The 21497-nt window shown below is 51.6% G+C and overlaps 1 protein-coding gene and 1 long non-coding RNA gene across 2 annotated transcripts in view; both read right to left on the bottom strand.

The window, feature by feature from the left end:
* Nucleotides 1-16540, bottom strand: part of RHOQ (ras homolog family member Q) — a 40628-nt gene extending 24088 nt beyond the window's left edge. Inside the window, exons 1-2 of the mRNA XM_026486577.4 lie at nucleotides 16315-16540; nucleotides 15691-15749 (exon numbers count right to left, since the gene is read on the bottom strand). Of these exons, the coding sequence (XP_026342362.1) occupies nucleotides 15691-15749; nucleotides 16315-16456 (201 nt within the window). The 5' untranslated portion in view covers nucleotides 16457-16540. The remainder of the gene's footprint in view (nucleotides 1-15690; nucleotides 15750-16314) is intronic.
* Nucleotides 16541-17425: 885 nt separating this feature from the next.
* Nucleotides 17426-18950, bottom strand: LOC130543136 (uncharacterized). Its single transcript, XR_008958219.1, has 3 exons — nucleotides 18845-18950; nucleotides 18539-18677; nucleotides 17426-17707 (listed from the first exon to the last, which is right to left on the bottom strand). It is a non-coding gene; the product is annotated as an uncharacterized LOC130543136 (long non-coding RNA).
* Nucleotides 18951-21497: the final 2547 nt, after the last annotated feature.

Below are 21497 nucleotides of genomic sequence, written 5' to 3'. Positions count from 1 at the left end.
TTGAAAGGGTCCACGATAGCCAGCTAGACCCTACCCCAAACCCATGATTGTGAGATTTCAGGAGGGTAAATGGCAGATCCTAAACATTTCCAGAGACGAAATCCAAGTTCTTGACAGGAAATCAAGGATCAGATTGGTATCAGACTTTTCAACAGCATATATTGAAGCTAGAAGACAATGCTGCCTTCAAAATGCTAAGAGGGGAAAAAAGGTTTCCAATCAATTTTCAAAGTGTCAATTAGGTCTGAAGGAAACGAAAACATTTTCAAAAATACCAGGTGTCCAAAGTTGTGCCTACAATGCACCTTTTCTCAGGAAACTAATGAAACATGTGCTCCTGCAGAATGAGGGAATAAACCAAGAAGACATGAGAAATAAAAACAGGGGTCTAATCCAAGAGACAGAGCCCACGGGAATCCCATAATGATGAGGGGAAATCCCGACCTGTGCAGCAGGCTGGGGGCAACCAGCCCACACTGGAGCACATCAGAAGACTCAGCAGGGAGGCCTCCGAGAAGAAATGGTAGAATATCAGGTATGTCTGATTGCATGAAAGGCAAGTTTGGGGTGGAACAGTGTAACATGCAGTGAAAAAAGCAAGAGGAGAGGCAATATAACGAATTCCAGGGAACAAAGAGTGGTACAAAAGGGAAGAGTCCTTATAGTACACCACATGGCTCGACTGCGCTGCCGTAGTGACAAAAACGTAAACATCGATCAGTGATCGAACAGAAATTGCCGTCTAGCCACTGTGAAAGGGTGGATGGGAAGTGGAAGGCACATATGCAAGAGCTGAAGTCTCATCATTCATGGCGTGAAGTCAAAAGAGGGTATTTTTTTACCAAAATAAACAGCTAAGGGTTTAAATCAGAGCCGGAAATGGCTTTTCTGTAGGGGAAGTGGAGAAGGATCTTTTGTTTCTCCATAATAGGTTCTCACAGAACTGCTGTGGGCCTAGATAACTTTAATAAAAATAAAACGACTTTTTAAAAATTGGAGGGAAACAGAATAAAGTATAAAGAAGTAAATTTCTAAATATATTCAATATCACCACCTAGAGCCAACACGAACATTCTGACAGTTTTGTTCCAATTCGTTTCTTCACATAGGACATATATGGGTATTTTTCAAAGTTGTAATCCTGCCATATATGTACATATATAGTTTTGATCCCTGCTTTTACACACAACACATCATTAGCCTTTTCTCTATCTCTAAATATTTGTTGAAAGCAGGATTTTAAAAAAAAAAATTTATTTATTTGAGAGAGAGAGAGAGTGAGAAGGAGGGAGAGAGAGAACCTGAAGCAGACTCCCCTCCCCGAGCACAGAGCCTGATGCAGGGCTTGATTCCACGATCGCAAGATCATGACCTGAACCGAAACCGAGAGTCGGATGCTTAACTGACTGAGCCACCCAGGCGCCCCTTGAAAGCAGTTTTTAATGTCTGTGATTATCCTAATACACACCATGCTATCATTTAACAAATCCCTTTTTACTATGCATTGATGTGTTTACAATATATCACTATTTTAAAAATCGTTGTGAAAAAAATAGTTTTATGTAAATCTCTGTGTACTCTGGTTCCTTGGTGTAAATTCGTCGAAATGGATCACTGAAATGATCTTTGCCAAATTAACCCTCAAGAGTTTGCGTCCGTTTTTGCTCCCAATGGTGGTGCACGGAGCTTCGCGAACTCCTGGGTATGAATTTTTTCCATCTTGCCCAACTTGATAGGTACAATAAAAAGGCTTTATTGGCCTATCTCTGCATATTGTATGTTCACTGGCTATAGTAGTCCCCATTTATCCACGGGAATACAGTCCAAGACCCCCAGTGGATGCCGGAAACTGCAGATAGGACTGACCCCTATACTAGACCTGTACACACATACCTCTGAGAAAGTTTATTTATAAATTAGGTAGAGTAAGAAATTAACAACAATAATAATAAAACAATATACTATAATGAAACTTATGTGAAGCGGTCTCTCTCTCTCTCTCTGAAAATACCTTACTGCACTGTACTTGCCCTTCTTCTTGTGATGCTGCGAGATGCTAAAATGACCGTGGGATGAGACACAGCCAGGTGATGACGTAAGCACCGTGACGTAGCGTTAGGCTACTACCTCCCTTCTGACCACATGTTAGGGGAGGATGCCTCCGGATGCAGCTGACCACGGGTAACTGAACTGCGGGAAGCAAAACCGCGGATGGTGGTGGGGGCGGTGGGGACTACTGTATGCTCTTCTTCTTTTGTGAGCTTTTGGTTATGTCTTGGGTTTATTTTTCCCCTGAGACCACATGGTGAATTAATCCTTTGGCAACCTTATTTATATCTGGATCTCTTATGAGTTAACACGGATCAGGTCCATGGACCCAATGATCCGTGAGTGCCTGGATCATGTTTCTGAATCTCGATGGCCCCACTACCTGCGAGGCTCTGGGCAAGTGGCCAAGCAGTGAGACACCTTTATGTCACCCCTCACGTTCTACCATTTTCACCTTCTCATGGCATATCACACTTTCTCTCCTACCTTTCCTTCCTTCCTTCCAGCACATCACATTTCTACTTGCACTTTGGTCATCTGTATACATCTTCTCTTCCTACTGGACTCTAAGTTCCTATCTGATGGGTCTTTATTCCTCACCTCACTGTGTTTAACAGATACTCCGAGATCTGTTGAATAAAGATACAAAGGTGTGGGTGGGGGTTGGGGGACTACGGACAGAGAGGTACAGATTGAACCAGACCCTGGAAGGGGAGACGGAGACCAGCTCCACCCGTCTCTGAGGCAGGGGTGCACGCGCAACAGAGCTTTCTGCCTCGGCCCCCAAACACTGGTTCCCAGGGTGTCCATGTAATGAAGGCTGGCAAAAAGGAATAAAAAGGAAGACAAGGATTATTCAGCCATAAAAAGGAATGGACTACCGACACATTCTATGATGTGGATGAACTTTGCAAACATTACACCAAGTGCAAGAAGGCTGACAGAAAAGGTTGCATATCGCATGATTCCATTTCTATGAAATGTCTGGAATAGGCAAGCCCGCAGAGACAGAAAGTAGTTTAGTGGTTGCCAGGGGCTGCAGGGACAGAAGAATGGACAGTGACTGCTAATAGGTATAGGGTTTCTTTGGGGGATGATGAGAATGTTCTGGAATTAAATAGTGGTGATGGTTGTGCAACTCTGTAAATATATAAAATCCACTGAAGGTGAATGCTATCTCAATTTTGGAAAAGGAAAGAGAAGTAAAACTTACACACCCAATGGTTTGGTCCACGGGGAATTTCGGAGGAATCACTTCCTTTATGACACCCGCTTGCCCAGACTGTGATGCTTCCACACGGCTCTGGGAGCTGGGGCAGCAGGATGTCACAGCCCCCGGCAGAGGAGCGGGCAGCACTGATGTCTCCCCTCCTCTCCAGGCCGAGCTGAACAGGTCAGCCCACTCACCTCCCCGCCACCGCCGCCTCTCACAGCGTGCGACAGGACACTGTGGAGGAACGCCTGATATAAAACACGCGGCAGGACGCCCCGAGATCCAGACTTGCTGGGGAACAGTTCGCATCCTGGTCAATATTTTATCCAAATAGACCTGGCAGCCTTCCTGCTAATAGGCCCTATGAGTTAAGAAATGAGTTCTATTACGCTTCAATGGGCAATGCTTTAGAATGACCACTTACAATCCGATTTTAAAGACCTTCAGTAATGTCCAGACAGATCAGGATCCCCTCTAAAATGAGCTGCTCTCATTGGAAAGGTTCTTTCCATAATAATCTTTCCAACAGAGTCCCCTAAATCCCACGCTCACCTAGCTCCTGCGAGGGTCCCCCAACCTCGTGCTAAGTGCTGTGTACCACAGGCGGGGCCCCTCTGGGGGCTTATAATCTGGGTGCTGCGGAAGAGTTCTACACGAATGAGACCAAATGCTAGACTGTGGCCTGTAGGCAATTTCTCCATGGAAATTCAAAGAAGGGGCTCAAGAGCAAGACGGCTGGAGTCACAGAGAAGGAAGGAGGTCACAGGGTGCCTTAACCTCAGGAAGACCTTCTCACTTTCCACAAGCTGGGCAAAGACCTGGACGAAGGTTTCAGCCTTTACACACACCCCCGGTCTGAAGGAAGCAGGGACCCTGCCACCTCTCGCCTCTTGCTCCTCACAGCCAGCTCCTTCCCCATCCCTCCAGAGCCAGAGCTCACTAGAAACACCTTAAGGTAATAAATGTGAGCCCTGAGGCAGCTCACTGGGGAGGACAGCCCTTTGAAAAGTAAGCTGGGGTAAATGGAATTTTAATTGAACTGGACAATGAGGAGTAAATGTTCTCTCTCACTGGCAGCTCTTAGAGGGGGCATACTTTGAGCCAACACATTTATAATCCCAACCATGCCATGTGAAAGAGGACGGTTTTTCTATACTGAACCAAGTTTGCAAAAAAAAAAAAAAAGAGAGTGGGGGATGGGGAAGGAAAGAGAGAGAGAAAGGGAGGGAGAGAGGGGGCAGGGAGGAAAGGAGGAAGGAAGGAAGGAAGGAAGGAAGGAAGGAAGGAAGGAAGGGCAGCCGGCCAGGAGAAGGGAAGAGGACACTTACACAGAAAGCCTCGGTCAGCCAGAGTAATTACTGCCGAGACGCATGTTTGAGTAACAGCCCTTCCTCCAACGGCTCCTGGTGACCTGCCTGGGGAGTTTTAATACGAAAGGACGTCATAGCCCATCTGTTGCTTTGGAACTAATTTAGCATGAACCAAACTGGCCTAGTCCTCAGGGGCAGGTCTGTCACCACCCAGAGTGCTAACCCCGGCTACAGTGAACAGAGCAGGGCCCAGGCCCCGATCTATCTAGCTATTTAACACACAGGAGCAAAAATGCCTTGGCACTTAGACCTCATCAAGGAATACCAGTGGAGCCTACTATGTGCACAGCCCTGGGCCAGACAGCACATCAACGGAGCCAAGGGCAGCTTAGGAAGTTCTGTTTCAAATTTCTTCTGATAGTGCCCTTGGCCCCATCTGCGCCAGACGAGCTAAGCAGGTAGCTTCGATTCATTCCAACAAATCTGGAAAGTCCCAGTCATGTGTAAAGAACTAGAAACAGGGTGTGTGGAGGTGTATTTGTGGGGTGGAGGTTAAAAAGTGAATAAATTATGTTCCCTGCATTCAGGGTACAGTGCATAAGGTGGGCGTGCACGTGTGTGATGTGTGTGTGTGTGTTGTATGTACGGCATGTGCGTGTGCAGCGTGTGTGTGTATGGCGTGTATGTGTAAGGGGGTGTGTGTGGTATAGGTGTGTGTATATATGTATATGTGTGTGTATGTGTTATGTGTGCAGCATATGTGCACAATGTGTATGCATACAGTATGTGTGTGTATATGTGCTGTGTGTGTATGTGTGTGTGGTGTGTTATGTGTTGTGTGTACGGCATGTGTGTGTGTGCAACGTGTATGTATATAGTGTGTGTGTGTGTGGTGTGTACGTGTGTGGTGTATAAGTGGTGTGTGTAGGATGTGTGTGTGTGTATGTGTGAGGTGTGTGTGTGGTGTATGAGGGGGTATGTGTCTGTGTGTGAGGGGGTGTATATGTGGTGTGTGTGTGTATGTGTGTGGTGTGGGGGGGTATGTGTCTATGTGGTGTATACGTGGTATGTGAGGCATGAATGTGGTGTGTGTGTGTGTGTGGTGTGTTATGTGTTGTGTGTACGGCATGTGTGTGTGTGCAACGTGTATGTATATAGTGTGTGTGTGTGGTGTGTACGTGTGTGGTGTATAAGTGGTGTGCATAGGATGTGTGTGGTGCGCATGTGTGTGGTATGTGTGTGGTGTGTGAGGTGTGTGTGTGTGGTGGTGGGGTATGTGTCTGTGTGTGAGGGGGTGTATATGTGGTGTGTGTGTGTATGTGTGTGGTGTGGGGGGTATGTGTCCATGTGGTGTATACGTGGTATGTGAGGCATGAATGTGGTGTGTGTGTGTGTGTGGTGTGTTATGTGTTGTGTGTACGGCATGTGTGTGTGCAATGTGTATGTATATAGTGTGTGTGTGTATGTTGTGTGTGTGTGTGGTGTATAAGTGGTGTGTGTAGGATGTGTGTGGTGTGCATGTGTGTGGTGTGTGTGGTATGTGTGGTGTGTGAGGTGTGTGTGTGGTGAGGGGGTATGTGTCTGTGTGTGAGGGGGTGTATATGTGGTGTGTGTGTGTATGTGTGTGGTGTGGGGGGTATGTGTCTATGCGGTGTATACGTGGTATGTGAGGCATGAATGTGGTGTGTGTACGTGTGTGTGTGGCGTGCGTGTGTGTGGTATATACGCGGTGTGGGGGGCAGGGGAGGGGCGGAGGGGAGGCGGCTTGCTATGAGGAGACGGTAAGTACACAAAGATTCATGAACTCGGTGCCTCGGACGTGTCAGCCCGCATCAGAATCACCTGGAGGGTCTGTTGTACAGAGATGTCCCCAAGTTTCTGAAGAAACTGCATTTCTAACAAGTTCCCGGGAGACAGGTTTCGGTTTGAGGAGCACATCTGAGAACCGGGGCAGTAATTCAAACTTTTGCTGAGCGTCGAGGACATGGAAGAATCCAATCTGAGCACTTTCTCCGCCTACAAATCAACCTGGAGAAGCCCCACCGAGCCGAGCTCTCAGGAGCAGCCTCTGGGCCCCCGTGAACAGGCACCGGCTCCCCTCCCGCCCCTCCAGTCCCTCGGGGTGGGCCCTACCGCTTCGCTGAACTGGGAGCTCCTGGGGGCAGGGCCTGTGCCCGGTCCTCTGGGAAGCCCTGCCCCTAGCTGGGTCCCCAACCAGATGCGGTCCTCGGGGACGGTTTGCTGATGGACTGCATGAATGTTTTCGTCTAGTCCTGACAGCCACGGGGGCTACTGCAGGGGCAGGAGGAAGGGGGGTCCCTGCAGACCTGGTGTCCGTGGGGCAGCTCAGGAAGGCGAGCAAAATGAGCAGGGGTGGGAGAGGCAGTCTTGGGCTGTAAACAGGGCATATTTGGTTGTAAGTGGGACAGATTGGCAATGTTTCACTTGGAAGCAGTTTTCATCTAAATAAGAACTCTTGGAGGAAAGAGAGGCCTAGGGCAGCCCCTAGGGGGACAGAGAAGGCACCTTGGCAGGTCAAAGCTGGCCGGCCTGGCAGCCCCCAGATAGCAAGCTCATGTCAAGTCAAGGCTAGCAGGCCGAAAACAAGGGCAAAGACGCAAAGGGCTGGGGAGGGAGTCCTGCCTCCTTCACTGGAGGACAGTCAGCTGAAGTCAACGTAGAACTTTCTCGGTCCCCCCCCTTCCCTGTACCCAAACAGCACCGCACTGCTTCCACACCCTCACCGGCAACACAGGCACCCGTACCACCCAGGGGAAGGTCTCTATTTAAGCAGGAGTGTAGGTTAACCAACACACTGACAAAACACCCTTAACTTCTGGGGGGCGGCGTTTCGAGGGGCCATGTTAGCAGCAGCCCCTACTGAGCCACCTATAGGCACCATTCCACCAGCTCTTCAGTCTAGAAAAGCGATGGGAGGTACTTCTTGCAGGAAACATTCAACCGTGGAATACATGCGATGTAAAAGAGACATTGAACACCATCGAGCTGATTAGCGCGAGTAGTTTAACATAAAGAACCCAGGGCTTGGAGAGGGACAGCTTGCTGCCGCCTCTCCCCAGCTCCAGGGCCTGGAACCGGTGTGTCACTTAACCTCCCTGACCCCGCAAATGGAGGCAAACACCACTTGCTTCCTTTCCTCACAGAGCAGGTGAGAGGCCTCTGGGAAGTACCAAACGCAGCATGCTTTGCAGTTTGTAAAAAATGCCACTCAGTGGGGACTGTGTCATTATTAAACCCCAGATTCTACCCTGAGTCTGGGCAGAGCTGGCAAGTCTGGGGATTGGGAGAGAGGCGGCTGGTTCTCTACTCCCACCAGTCACTTGAAAAGAAGACAGTGACAACAATAAAGTCCCTCCCCCCCTTCTCTTCTTTCTATTAAAATCAACAAGCAACAGCACCAGATTAATATCTTTCTGATTACTAAGTTGTCAGTTACGGGGTGACACACTCCCTAATTTAATGATCGGCCCTGCTCCACACATCGACACTGATACCAGGATCTGGGCTCCATACAGATACACTTGGGGCACCCCCCTAAGCCTGTGCTCCCCATGCTCTTCCTCCCCACCCAGACTATGAGCTCCCTGTGACCCTCTGCCTGTGTGACCTCCTTTGATCCGACGCTGCCCCGTCTCACTTCACGGGACGGAGAAGAGATCATGAGTTCTGCACACGGTGGCGTGGAGGGGCCCGCAGTGAAGTGACTGAGGTGGGACAGCTCCCGCTGGAAGGGACAGCCCAAGCCCGGGTTCCTGTCCCAGGCCCTACCCTGCTGCCTTGAGCCCGAGGGCTGGGAAGCTCTGGCCTGATCCGATGACCCTCAAGGCCGTACATCTACGATCCCCATTTGACAGCTGAGAAAACGGAATTTCCACGAGTGACGACCGTTGCTGGGAAGTGGGCCCTGGCAGGGCAGTGTGGGGACACACAGCGGCCACCAGTATACTCTACTCTCTCCCACCTCTTCCCGCAAGCCCACGTCTTCCACAAAGCTCAGCCCGGCCCCCTCTTCTGGGGGGGCCCCTGCAGCGCTCCGTTCCACAGGACGAGCTTTCCCAGCCGTGTAGGCCCTCTGACCCCTCCCGTCCGCTCCCACAGAACACGGTGCAGACACAGCAGCAACACCCCCGGAGCGGGACTGCTGTGGGCCCCCAACGCTGGCCGGGACCCTCACTCCCAGCCACCATGAGGGGTGACTAAGACACCATTTCTAATCCTTGCGGTGACCCTGGGAGGCAGACATTATCTCCCCAGGGTGCAGGGAGGGAGGAGCCGGCTGGCCCACAGCCTTACGGCCACAGAGAAGAGCAGCCGGGATTCAGAGCTGGTCTGGGGAACCCAAATCCCACACTTCCATGGCCCAGCTGCCTCCTCCTCAGGAAACCTAGGCGTGAGAGGCCTCAGGAAAGCTGCAGAGGGGGCACCTGGGTGGCTCAGTCCTTAAGCGTCTGCCTTCGGCTCAGGGCGTGATCCCGGCGTTCTGGGATCGAGCCCCACATCAGGCTCCTCCACTGGGAGCCTGCTTCTTCCTCTCCCACTCCCCCTGCCTGTGTTCCCTCTCTCGCTGGCTGTCTCTCTCTCTGTCAAATAGATAAATAAAATCTTAAAAAAAAAAAAAAAGGAAAGGCGCAGAGGCCTGAGCCTGAGACAGTACTGGGGGACAGGCCCATGGGTGACCTTCTCTTCCCCCCCCCCCCCCCCCCCGCTGCATACCTCAGTGCCCGTGATTCCTTTGACCCTTGGAGACTTCTATTTTATTAAAGCTTTTTTCCCAAGCAACGGGTTGTGCCTGAAGCTATCATCTAAAGCCTATCACCTTAGTCTTGGGTTAACCTTTTAGCAGAAATGAGCTGACAGCCAAAGGAGAATCAACTCCGTCTGAGAATTATTTGTTATATGCCTTCCATGCCCCAGGCACCAGACTAAGTGCGGGAATCGTGGAGGAGAAAAAGACAGTCAGTCCTCGCAGAGCTCAGAGAGAGCACGAACTGGCTCCCAGAGGGCCCGGCAGGCAGTGGATCTGGGAGAACTCTACTCGGGGCGCCCCGGGAGAGCTCCCATGAACCGGCCACGGCCGCCCGCGCAGCCTCCCTGGCCGGCCTCCCCGCGCCTCCTCGCCTCCTCCTGCAAGCAGCTGCCTGCCAGAAACTAAAAGAGGAAGAGCAAACTGCTGAGGGCAAAGAAAGCTGCTCCTTGATCCACGCTTGCCAAATTAGGGCAAAACTAAGCCCCTCCGAGCAAAAGGAAACCCAGCTGACACTCACGGATTTCAGTTTTTAAAGATATGTGTGGTCTTGGGTTTTATTTCTTTGTATCTTCTTCTCTTCCCTCCTCCCTGCAGCTTGCTATTCTGTATCTGAGGCCTCTTGGTAGTACCCACTGCTGCCAACACGTGTCCTTGCTAGAAACTGATACCCCCATGCAACGCTGCTTTGTTCTGTCTCGTTTTAATACCACTAGGTCTCATCTCCTGAAACCCCAAATTCCACAACAAAACCGCAAACACCCAGTTCCCCATAAAGGCCTCTGACCCGTGAGCTGTAAAATAATGCTTCCCACCCTTTTCATACCCTGGCACACACAGAAATGACAACATATGTCCAGGCCTCTTGAGGCTGCACACAGCTCTCCCCCCACACACACCCCAGAGCTGAGACGATAGGATCTGAGCACACCTCCAACACCCGCTTCTGATATACCTGCTGGGAAGCATTGGTTCCCAGAGCATGTCAGTAAACCTCAAGAAAATCATGACAGATGTGGAAGAGCCAGCCAGATCAGAGGGAGGGGATGGGGCCCAGGTGCACACAAACAGAAACCAATGAGAGCTGACGCAGACTGCCCCCACCCCGGGGCTCCTGCCTGCAGGACCACGGTCTGAGCTGACATATCCCAAACCCACATCAGAGTGACAATGAGGGGAGCATAGGGCATTCAGTCACTGCAGAGGCTTTGGAGCCAACAAAGGCCATGCACCTTCCCCACGCACAGGAGGAACAGCACTCCGTGTAATGTGCTGCAGGCTGCAGATATAAATAGCTTCTAAAAAGGTTAGGGAAAATGCACAGCCGATGAATCTACAGTAGGTTACTAAGGGAAACCAGGATGCTTAGTGCCAGCGGCTCACCTGTTGAAGCTGTGCTGGGGAGGAACTCCGTGGCTCCTCCTGAACTCTGCTCTCTGGTCTCTTCGGGGATGCAGTGTGGGGCTGCTGGCCCCTGGAGCCTGCATCACGCGAGTGGGTGCGTCCTAAGCCCTACCGATGTGCCCTGCAGTCCCCCTCCAAAGGAAGGTAAACCTTTTTCCTAATTACCTCTCTGTCTAGTTTCCATAAGCCTACTCACTTGCAATTTCCTCATCTGGCAAAAGTCTACCTCCATAGGTACCGTGAGGACGCCCGCCTGAAGGTGGGAGGAGCCTGATGAGTGGCCAACCCTGGCCCTCCCCCGGCCCCTTCCCATTCTACCAGGCCCTTGGGTGCTGCCCCATGAAACACAGAAGGTGGGGCATTCCAAGGCTGCGTCCCCTGGAGATTCCCTTCTGGAGGGAAAGTACTTCCCTGGTTCCCCAGAGGGCTTGGAGGGCAGCCACAGCTGCTGGGCTATGTCAAGTAAGAAACAGATCTCGCTTGTCACTGAAAAGCCAACCCCAGGGACACCTGAGTTAAAGCTATTTATAGCTCTCATGTATGCATCCTTGAACTCGTGTGTGATTAAGTCAACAGACAGCAACACTACGCCCAGAAGCATACATATGGACTTCCACACCCTGAGGCAGTGGCTAAATCTGGAACTTTAGGGAACCCAAACGCACCCCCAACACACACACACCCCTGAGTGTGGGTATTCTGGGACCTGGGATAAACTGGGCGCCAGTCCTTCCCTCTTTAGGGTATCAAGTTCTGCCTTCCTGCCAAGGATTAAGAGATCAGCGTGGAGCCCACAGCTCAGGAGCAGCTCGCCTGGCAGCTCCCCACCTGCTCATCTGCACAGCCAGCAAGACCTCTTCCCACCTCCCCTGAGCCCCACACAGCACGGAGGCAGGAGGGAAAATAGGGCCTGTCCCGTCCCGCCCTGAGTGGACAATGGGGCTGCCGCTGCAGAGCCTACGCTGAAATCCTGCGAGGCAGACAAGAAAGGAGAAGCTCCACAGAGGCCCAGGCCGGAAGCCAGACCCTCCACAAGGCCCCGGGAGGAAGTCACTACTGTCCTCAGCTTCCACTTTGAGATGCTGGGCAGTCAAAATGTCAGGACCATTCCTGGGCCACCCAGGGGCTTGGCCAAGAGAGGCGGGCTTCCGTTTGGCCAAGCGTGTTGGGGATGTTGAGGGATGTGCCCAGGCAGAGCACGTGATGGGGACGAAAGCTGCCCAACACACTCATGTTCCTATTCATTCATTCTCTCCCTCTCTCCCTCTGCCAACAACAACAGAGGCCAAGGGGGAAGCGACATCCTCTGGAAGGCAAAAGGTCATCTACTACAGTCATCTTTTATGTTCTCTAATGTGTAAATTGGACTAATGTTACCTATAGCTTTGAACTTGATTGGGGTCGAAGAGGAGACCAAGAGTAAGCACACAGACCAGAAGTTCCCACGGAAGGGAGGCGCTATTTCGGTTATTCAAATACAGTGAGTGAACATTCCGAGGGAAGATTATGTGTGCTTCTTACCTCCCAAAGTAGAATCAACTGAAACATACATACCCCACTTGCTTCTCAAAGTGTACACTGAACTCCTAGTTTTTCTAAGGTTCTCTCATGTCACTGGGCACGCAGGCTCTGATGGAGAAAGGCCACCATCTGATACCACAGGGCATTTAGAGCAGGGAGCACTGGACTGCATCCATGGGTCCAGTGACCGGGACTGTGGAAACCCTGAAGCACAAGCTGGCTCCATACTTCTGGGTGAGAAGGTTCTAGCATCTGGCATCTAGTGGAATTTCTATCAACTCCAGACATAATACGCTATTCTCTTCTGCTGGTGACCCCCTTCCCCCAACAAAACTGCCCAGAGTGCAGTACAATAATTTCTTGTAATATTTATACCCATCTACTATGAGCGAAGAACACTGTCAGCTGCTTTTACACACATTGAACAGCTGAAGCCAGTCTACAACACTGTAGCATAGTTTCGAATTATCCACGTTTTTACTAGATCACAATGAACGTTAACCATAGCCAGAATCACATGACTAGTACGGCACGGTGGAGATCTGAGCCCCTGCCTCTTTGGTTCCAAAGCCCGCGGGCTTCTCTCTGCTGTCCGTGAGCCTTAAAAATGTCTCTCTATACGTATGTGTATGTGTATGCGTGTCTATGTGTTTATTGATCATTTATTGATCATTTTTGTTATCGTAAGATTAATCTGATGCTGAGCCATCGAGGCCTGAGATCTTAATGACCAAGAACAACCCAGGAATCTCCTATTTAACACACACGAACAGATACCTGGTTCAGATACTTCTATCTATGCTATCATGGCGGATCCCTACCTCAAATTTATTCTTTTGTAATCCCCAGGTGCTTAGCACAGTGCTAGGTATACACTGGGCACTCCTCATATAATCTCGTTGATGATTACATTGCTAAGATTGCTTATTAATAATAAACCCCTAAACGCCGAAAGATGAATTATCACTAACTTTGATCTAAAAGGAAAAGTTCCAGGGACGCGTGGGTGGCTCAGTCGGTTAAGCATCTGCCTTCACCTCAGGTCATGATCCCAAGGTCCTGGGATCAAGTCCTGCATCGGGCTCCTTGCTCAGCGGGGAGCCTGCCTCTCCCTCTGCCTGCTACTCCCCCTGCTTGTGTGTGTGCTGTCTCTTGCTCTCTCCGACATAATAAATAAATAAAATCTTTAAAAATATTAAAATAAAAGGAAAAGTTCCAGACCCCCAAGGGGCCCTAAAACACATTGTGGCCAACAGAGTAGGTGTCCCACCAGTGAGTAAAAACAGTATTATCTGAATCTTCCGAATAGCTTGATCCCATTTCGTATGTATCTTACAATCTCCACTGGACACAGCAATCATGAGGACTTATGGGAAGCCCTGGTTTTGTAAGTGGGTCCAACTTCAGGTAATATTTGGATCTGGGTTCTCTCCTCTGTAGCGGTAGCACACGACCCCCATTCAGAGAATGGCTGTCCAGATTCCTGGTACCATGTCTACAGACCCGCAAGGAATCCAATCAACCCAGGTGGCATCTCGGCCTCTCCCGTGGCTTCCTGAGTGTATAACCACTTCAAAACTGGGGCAAATTCAGACCTATGTCCTAATCCCAGCAATACCTGTCAGGAGCTGTGTGACCTGAGGTCAGCTACCTAGCTTCTCTGAGCCCCAGTTTCCCCATCTGCAGAGACAGAATATCATTTAGCTCATGGGTTGTTTTGTGGAAAAAAGACTATTTGCAGTGGCCGCCCCACGCCTGATACGCAGAAGGAACTCAGTAAATGTTAGCTGGGTTTGAATGTGCACAGAACAGGTCTGACATACACACATCCTGTTGAATAGGGCTCGCGGTCAAATGAATGGTCATGGTGACAAGTTAGAGGAGAAAAGGGAAGAGGTGGTAGTGAGAGAAGTTAAAATTAGAGACGAGATTTAAAAACCGATCTCCTTTTCAACCAACGATTTCAACCTATTATTTATTAACCATACGTCTCAAAAGTTGGTTTTACTTAAGGGACTGTGTTCTGCCTCTTGCCTTCCATATGTTCTGACAGAAGTAAAAGCTACAAGGTGGGCACCCCAAAAGGGGCCCTGGCAAGCTAAGGACTGGTTGTACTGACTTGGGTCGGTTTGGTGAAAGGGGACAGCCTCTGGCACCTTGCACTGCCAACAGTTTCTCTATCCTCAGATGCTCCTCTAACCTAACCGTTTAGAAACCAGAAGCCAAATCAACACACCCTCCATAAGACAATTTTCAGAATCCAACCTGGTACCACAATTCTGAAATTCAAATCTAGAAAAGCTACGAAGAATAGCTCCCCTTTATTGGGTACCTACCTGACTGTGCCAGACTCAGTGCCAAGCGTCTGGCATATAATACACGAACAGGGAGTTTTCTGACACCCATCGTATAAATAAGGAAACTGTCCCACCGGACATCCGCCAGAGCACTCTCTAAGCCCCTCAGCTGTTCACATGTCCTCAAACACTCAAGTCTGCATGACACGTGGAAACTTCTGCCCAAGGCTTCATGTCTAATCACAGGCCTGGAGTCTGCAAAACTTCATTACACGCAATCATCCCAGCCCCACAGCAAAAGTGGGTCTGGGAAGAGGGACAGAGACAGAGACAGAGAAGAGAGCCACCTCTGATTTGCTAACAGCCAGAGGCTGCCAGGAGGACTGTGCATTTTCTTTCTGCACAATAATCTCTCCCAAAGAAAACCCAGACAAAGTCACCTGGCCTTCCTAGGGAAGGGAAAATAAAAAAAAAAATTTTTTTTTAAAAAAGCTCTTCCTCCAAGATTCATACTGAACTCCTAACCCTTCCTCCTCCTCCCTACCCCAGGGAGTGGCTGGATGGTGGTTGTTTCTTTTCTTTTTTTCCCTGTGGTCCTCTGGTAACACCACAAATTACGTTTGCAGGGACTCGAGTCCCAGAGTGCAATGATGTTGTAATAAACATAACCAGGACCAAATGCCTTCCCATCATATTAGATGATGCCATTTCGCACCAATCAGGCTCCTCGGGCAGGCAGACCACTCACCAATGAGGGACCAGACAGAGGCTGTGAGGGGGAGACCTGGTCATCTGCAACTAAAAATAAGGGCGCTTCATGATTGGCCGCTGCCAGTTTGCAACAGGAGTTGGGACCCACACACCAGGCACCATACAGAAAGCACACACAGGCAAAAACTTTCATAGCCCAGGGGTTTACATGGGGTGGGTTGGGATGGTTTGTTGTTGGGTTGGGTTTTTTTTTTCCTTCTCCTAATTTGTTGACTTGAAAAAAGAAATATAGACTTGATCCACAGGGGCCCCTCGAAGACACACCCTCCGTCCTAGACATCTCAGTTTCCAAAGGAAATGTACAGTCACCCTGAACTGAGGAAATGCAAGGGGGTGTCGGCCAGGGGCCAAGACACTCACCTGTCCGGCCGTGTCATAGAGTCCCAGGAGGTACTGCTTGCCCCCTACGGTGACGCTGACTGCAAGGGCAGAAGTGGGGGCGGGGAGAGAAGCTCGATTATCTAGGGTCTGGGGCAATCTCGCTGCCCATCAGGACCCGCTTATGCCAACCCACTGGAGGCATGCGAGCGCTCCCCGGGAGATGTCACCCCTTTTCCCTTGTGCCGGGCTGTTAAGTGGCAGTGAGGCCGGGGTGTGATGTGGCCCCTCTTGCCCACTCCCTTCTCCCAAGTCCCGTAGCCACGTCTCACCCAGTGCCCCAAGTGTTTCCCCCGGGGTTTGGGGCAGAAGGAAGGAGGCCGTGGGAAGGTCAAGGAGGTCGGCCCAGGGCGTCCCGGGACTGGGAAGTGCGGGGAGCCGGGACTGGGCCGGGGGTGGGGCGGGGTAGGAAGAGGGGTCTCCTCTGCCGGCGACAAGGAGGGCCAGAGGGGAGGCCTGGGAGTGGGACCGGGAGCCCCGCGTAGGGCCAGGCGGGGGGGAGGGTGGGGAGCGCGCTCGGGGGAGGCGGCCAGGGGGCTCTGCCAAAGTTGCTCCAAAGTTCCCGGCCCGGGGAGCGGCCCCTTAGTCAGCAGTTCCGAGGCTTACCTGCGTAGTGGTCGAAGACGGTGGGCACGTACTCCTCCGGGAAGGCGTCGTTGGCATAGCTCATGAGTAGGCACGTCTTGCCCACCGCCCCGTCGCCGACCACCACGCACTTGAGCATCAGCGCGCCGGGCCCGTGAGCCATGCTGCGGCCGGCCGGCCTCCGGGCATGGTCCCCCCGGAGCCCCCGCCCCGGCCCCGGGCTCAGCCCCAGCCCGCCTGGGGGGTCCGCCGCCGCCGCCGCCGCTCCGCGCAGCAGGGCCGCCCCCCCGGCCCCATGCAGCGGCTCCCCCCGCCCGAGGGGAGGGGGCGGCGGGCCCGGGGCGCTGCCGCCGCCTCGGTCGCTGCCCGGATCCCCGCCCGGGCCCCGGTCGCCGCGCCCGCCCGCTGCCCCCGCCGCTCGGCGCCCGCGCCCTCTCCCCGGCCCGGCCTCCCCAGGAGGATCCGCTGGATCATAAGACTGGCCGGCCCCGGGGGAGACAGCAACTTTGGGGAGGGCAGCGGAGGGGAGGGGCCAGGCGGCTCTCCCCGCCCCGCGCGGGCCCGGGCCCCCTCCCGGCTGGGCCCCGGAGGAGGGCGGGCCCAGGCGCCTCCCCGAGAGCCGACCGCCCGCCCCGCGCCCCCGCCCGCCGGCTCCGCGCCCCGCGCCCCGCGCCCGGCGCCCCGCCCGCTGCCACCGCTCGGCCCTGCCGGCTCACCCTAGCTTGACTCCCCTGGAGAGGTGGAGAGGGGGCGAGGGGGAGGAGCCGCGGAGCTGCGAGGCGGGCGGGGGGGGGGGAAGGTGAGGCTGGGGGAGGGGACCGAGAGGGAAGCACTCCGGAGGAGCTGAGGGCTCCTCGCGCAAGTGCCCGCAGCGCCCAGAAGCGTCCAAAGGCCCGGGTGCTGGAAGGAGCCTAGGAGGCCTCTTGGGGAACCACGACGACTTCAACGATGACGCAATAGTCATGCGAAATTATACATATATATTTAAACTCCACCCGGAAGGCAGGATCCATCCTATCGGCCTCTACGTGCACAACAGAACTAGAAATCAGGGAAGGAAGAAAGGCCAAGAAGGTTAAAAAAAAATTTGTTTCAAGGTGCGTGGGGTGGTGGGGGAGGGGTGGTGGTGGTCCCACAGCTGGAGAATAGGGACTCTGGCTTATTGCTTGGTTCTCCACACCACCACCACCACCCCAGGCTATTCACTGCACGGAGCTTGAATCATGTACTTTGAAACTGGTGACTAAGGGAGTTACAGCATCTTGAACGTCTGAAGCAATCCTCAATCAGCTAGCAAAGGGAGACCCTGCGGGCTTCGGATGCGGCAAATGTACCCGTACTTCCTCTGGAGGCAGCATTCTCAGAGGTCCCCTTGCAGTCCCGAGTGTCCTTCGAAGGTGTTAGGTTGTGATCCCTGAGGAGTGATACTCTTGCTCTAAGACTTGGCCACTGATCCAGGAGGAAACGCCTGACCTCTGCCTGGGAAAAGCTCAGCCAGGTCCTGTTCACTGGCCTCTCGTGTTGCTTTGACCATTAGGCACCAGGCAGAGGGCAGGGGAGAGTGGATACACTCCACACTGCACCACAATCCCTCCCCCCCCCCCGCCCCCTGCTCACATGGAAAAATCGCTTTCATTGATTCACAAGATTGGAAAATGCTATGTTGAGAGGCCGTGCCAAGTCAACTGGACCATGGGCAAACAGACCTAGAGAGGCAAAGTGGTTATCCCAAAGGCTTCCCACTAATTCCGGCAATCAAAATGGAGCACACTTTGGGGAATGTCCCCATGCCTCACTTCCAGGCCTCAACTCTCAAACCCCTAATCTGATTTCCACTGTCCCAGAAAGACTTCCTAGATTATTGGAAGGTCCTTGTGGGGTCACACTGAACATCGCACGAGACCCCTGCATTTGGGTCTAAGTGTGGATATTGCCATTGCCCTAGTGCTTTAGGTGAGGCGGTCAATCTGGAAGATAGTTTGTGTGTACTGAACGACTCGTTAAGGACGGCAGTACAGTGCCTTGAAGTCAGGTCTTGGTTCAAGGCCGGTCTCTGCCACTTTCTATGAGAGGGGAAGAAAGGAGGACTTGTCCTCTTTGCCGACAAGACCATTTCTTCAGGCAGCATGTACAGAGACTAGTGTTCTAAAATGAAGGTCTATCAGAAGAGGTTAAGGAGATCCAGAGGACCCCCAGTGGGGAAAGTGCATTGGGTCCCAGCTCTGACACTAGTTAACAGTGTTACCTTGAGCATGTCGCTCCTCTTCTCCTGGCCTCAGCTTTCTCATCTATAAATGTGAGCTCATTCATAAGGGTGGAATCAGGTCTCGCCCCTGAGAACCCTGGAGCCATTCAGAATGTGTCCCGACAGATCCTGGCAAGAGCTTTGGGACAAGGGGAGAAGCAGTTGCTGCAGACATGGGGAAGGCCTTTATGAGGGATGACGAGATCTGTCCTGGGACTGGAGGAGAGAGGCTTCTCAGAGGCTTCCCCCGTCCAGGACTCCCTCCTCTCAGTTTTTCCAGTACTTCTCAAAAGGGCAGATACTTACTAGGGATCCAGGGAGCTGGAGGATCGGTTCCAGAACCTTGAAAAATGGCAGGGACTCCAGGTTCTGGATGCTCTGGGAGAAGCTCGGGGAACGTCAGAGCACCCCAAGTGGGGAACCAATGTCGGATGAATCATGCAGTGGTGATTTCACGGGCGATGATGACCTCACCCCTTTGGCCCATAGAAAAACCAAAACTGACTGCCAGGAATACTTAGAGCTCTGGGCTGATCCACCAGTGTGTATGTGGAATGTATTGGGGGAGGGGGGATTTATCCTGGATGCCCCAGCTCAGCCCACAGATGGGTTAGCTGGAAGGACCAAACAGATCTCAACAGAAAGCCTGCTTTCCTAGGAGCAAAGAAGATAATGCCTCAAGTGGTTAAAACAGAAACAAACAAACCAAAAAAGCACAAACAAAACAAAACACCAAAAAGCAGGGGCACCTGGGTGGCTCAGTCATTAAGCGTCTGCCTTTGGCTCAGGTTATGATCTCAGGGTCCTGGGATCGAGCCCCGCATGGAGCCCCGCATGGAGCCCCGCATGGAGCCCCGCATGGAGCTCCCTGCTCGGTGAGAAGACTGCTTCTCCCTCTCCCACTCCCCCTGCTTGTGTTCCCTCTCTCAATGTCTCTGTCAAACAAATAAAATCTTAAAGAAAACAAAACAGTTTTCCAATTTCGGCACTGGAGGGACAGGAAGCAACTTTGTTTCCAAGCGTCCCATAGACTCTGTGCTTACTTTTCTCCCTTTGTGACTGCAAATGTCAGAACACACACAGGTCTGTGTGAGAACAGTGAAATCTATCCTTAGCCTTCTCCTCTTTTCCCTCTGCTTCCTCCGTTTCATTGATTCATCCAGCGTTTCATTTCACAAGGGTTTACTGAGGTCTGCTAGATACCAGGCTTTATTCCTGGACGCGGCACGAAGAGCTGGAAAGGCACAATCGGTGGAGGGGCGGCGGAAACAAGGTGACGAGCAAACAGGTAATTACTATGTAATGTGGTCCGTGTCGTACCGGAGGCTAAGGAACAGGCCTCCGGAAGTGCAGAGAAGGCTGCTAGTACCTAGAGCTAGGTACTTGCTGAGGAAAGATTTGTGGAAGGGGATCACTGACCTAGGATTTAAGAGGCTAATAGGAGTAAGATCAGAATTGCTAGACAGCCCTGCACAGGGTAGGAAGACACAGCACACACTTTTCTGGGATTGGTGAGCCATCTAGGGTGGACGGAATACAGGATTAGTGGTGCAGGGAAACTGATTTGTATTAAATTGCGAACTTAACTGAGAATTTGCAGAGCTGTGTACTGTGACCAGATATGGTGTGGGTACTTGGCAGTCATCTATGTGGGTCATCTTCTTTGGCCCCCAAAACAACCACACAAGATAAAATTTGTAGAGAACATCTACTGGGTTGTCTGTCCATCCAGAACAGACCATTTGCTTCTGCTAAATGTTCTCTCTCATTCATTCTCTGTGATCATGTGGTTTAAACAGAAGGGGCTATCTTCTTACACATCCTGCCCCGACCCCCGCTCATTAGCCCTGGGTGGATGCCTGATCCAAGACAGGACAGTCAGAACCCTTCTGAAAGGTTTGAATTTGGGATTCAAAACAGGAGTCTCCCCTGTTTTGCTAACTAAACTAGAAGATGTGAGCCTGGAAGCTGTTGGTCGTTCATGTTTCATGTTTCAGCGATTCATGAAATAACCAATCCAAGAAAATAAAGGTGAAATGCAGAGAGAAGCAAAAATGGAAATACAAGCCTCCCTCACCACCACCACCCCCAAAAAAGGGCAGAGACAATACAGGCTATTTGTGAGTTCTGCTTCTAGTTTTCCCTGGGACTCCGTTGTACTATTGTTCTTCAGTTGGTCACTGGAGGTAAAGAGTTTCTCTTCCCCTTTTGCCTAATGAGCACGGGGTCGTTTTCTGTCACTGGTAACCAAAGGAACCTTGCCTATAGTTGAGATCGGTGATGTGCAGAGAAATGAAGAAATTTGCCCAAAGTCACACAGCTGGTAAGTGGCAGAGATAGATTTCAAAATGATCTGTCTTCAAAGCTCAGCTATTTCCCACGTTCCACAGGAGGGAGGCATCAAAAGTTTTTCAACAGGAAAATGACAAGTTTAGAGCTCTCCTTTGAGAAGATCACTCTGGTGGTGGTGTAGAAGATAAATTTGGAGGGCATGAGAGTGAATGCAGAGAGCATGAGAAGGAGAGAGGTCATGAAGGTCTGAACCGAGCATCGCTGTGGAAGTGAAGAGGAGGCCCTGGGGATCAGGGCTATGTGGATGACAGGATCCACTGGGCTTGGGAACACAGCATGAGGAAGGGGAGGCTAACTCTGAGGCTTCTGTGTTATGTTTGCCTTGACCTTCTCCCTCTGTTTTGCTCTTTAATCTCCTGTTTTTATGTTCTCTCTCCCTTCATTGAGCTTCTGGCTCACTCGTCAAGCCTTTCCCAGCTCCTATTCCTAACCATGCAACCAACTGCCTAAACCAAGCTTAGAACTCCAGAAGGACAGTAAGGCTCTACAATATATTCATTTTTTAGTCATTTTGTTTGTGTCCCCTCCCACCTACCCCAGAAATGGAAAAATGGATTCCAATAGATCATTTGGTCTCTAGGCTAGGATGGTCTGGGTTGCAAGAAAT

Source organism: Ursus arctos, unplaced genomic scaffold (genome assembly GCF_023065955.2).
Source record: "Ursus arctos isolate Adak ecotype North America unplaced genomic scaffold, UrsArc2.0 scaffold_8, whole genome shotgun sequence".
Lineage (NCBI taxonomy): Eukaryota > Metazoa > Chordata > Mammalia > Carnivora > Ursidae > Ursus > Ursus arctos.
The sequence above is the reverse complement of the archived record's forward strand: the minus strand, read 5'-3'. Positions and strand labels throughout refer to the sequence as shown.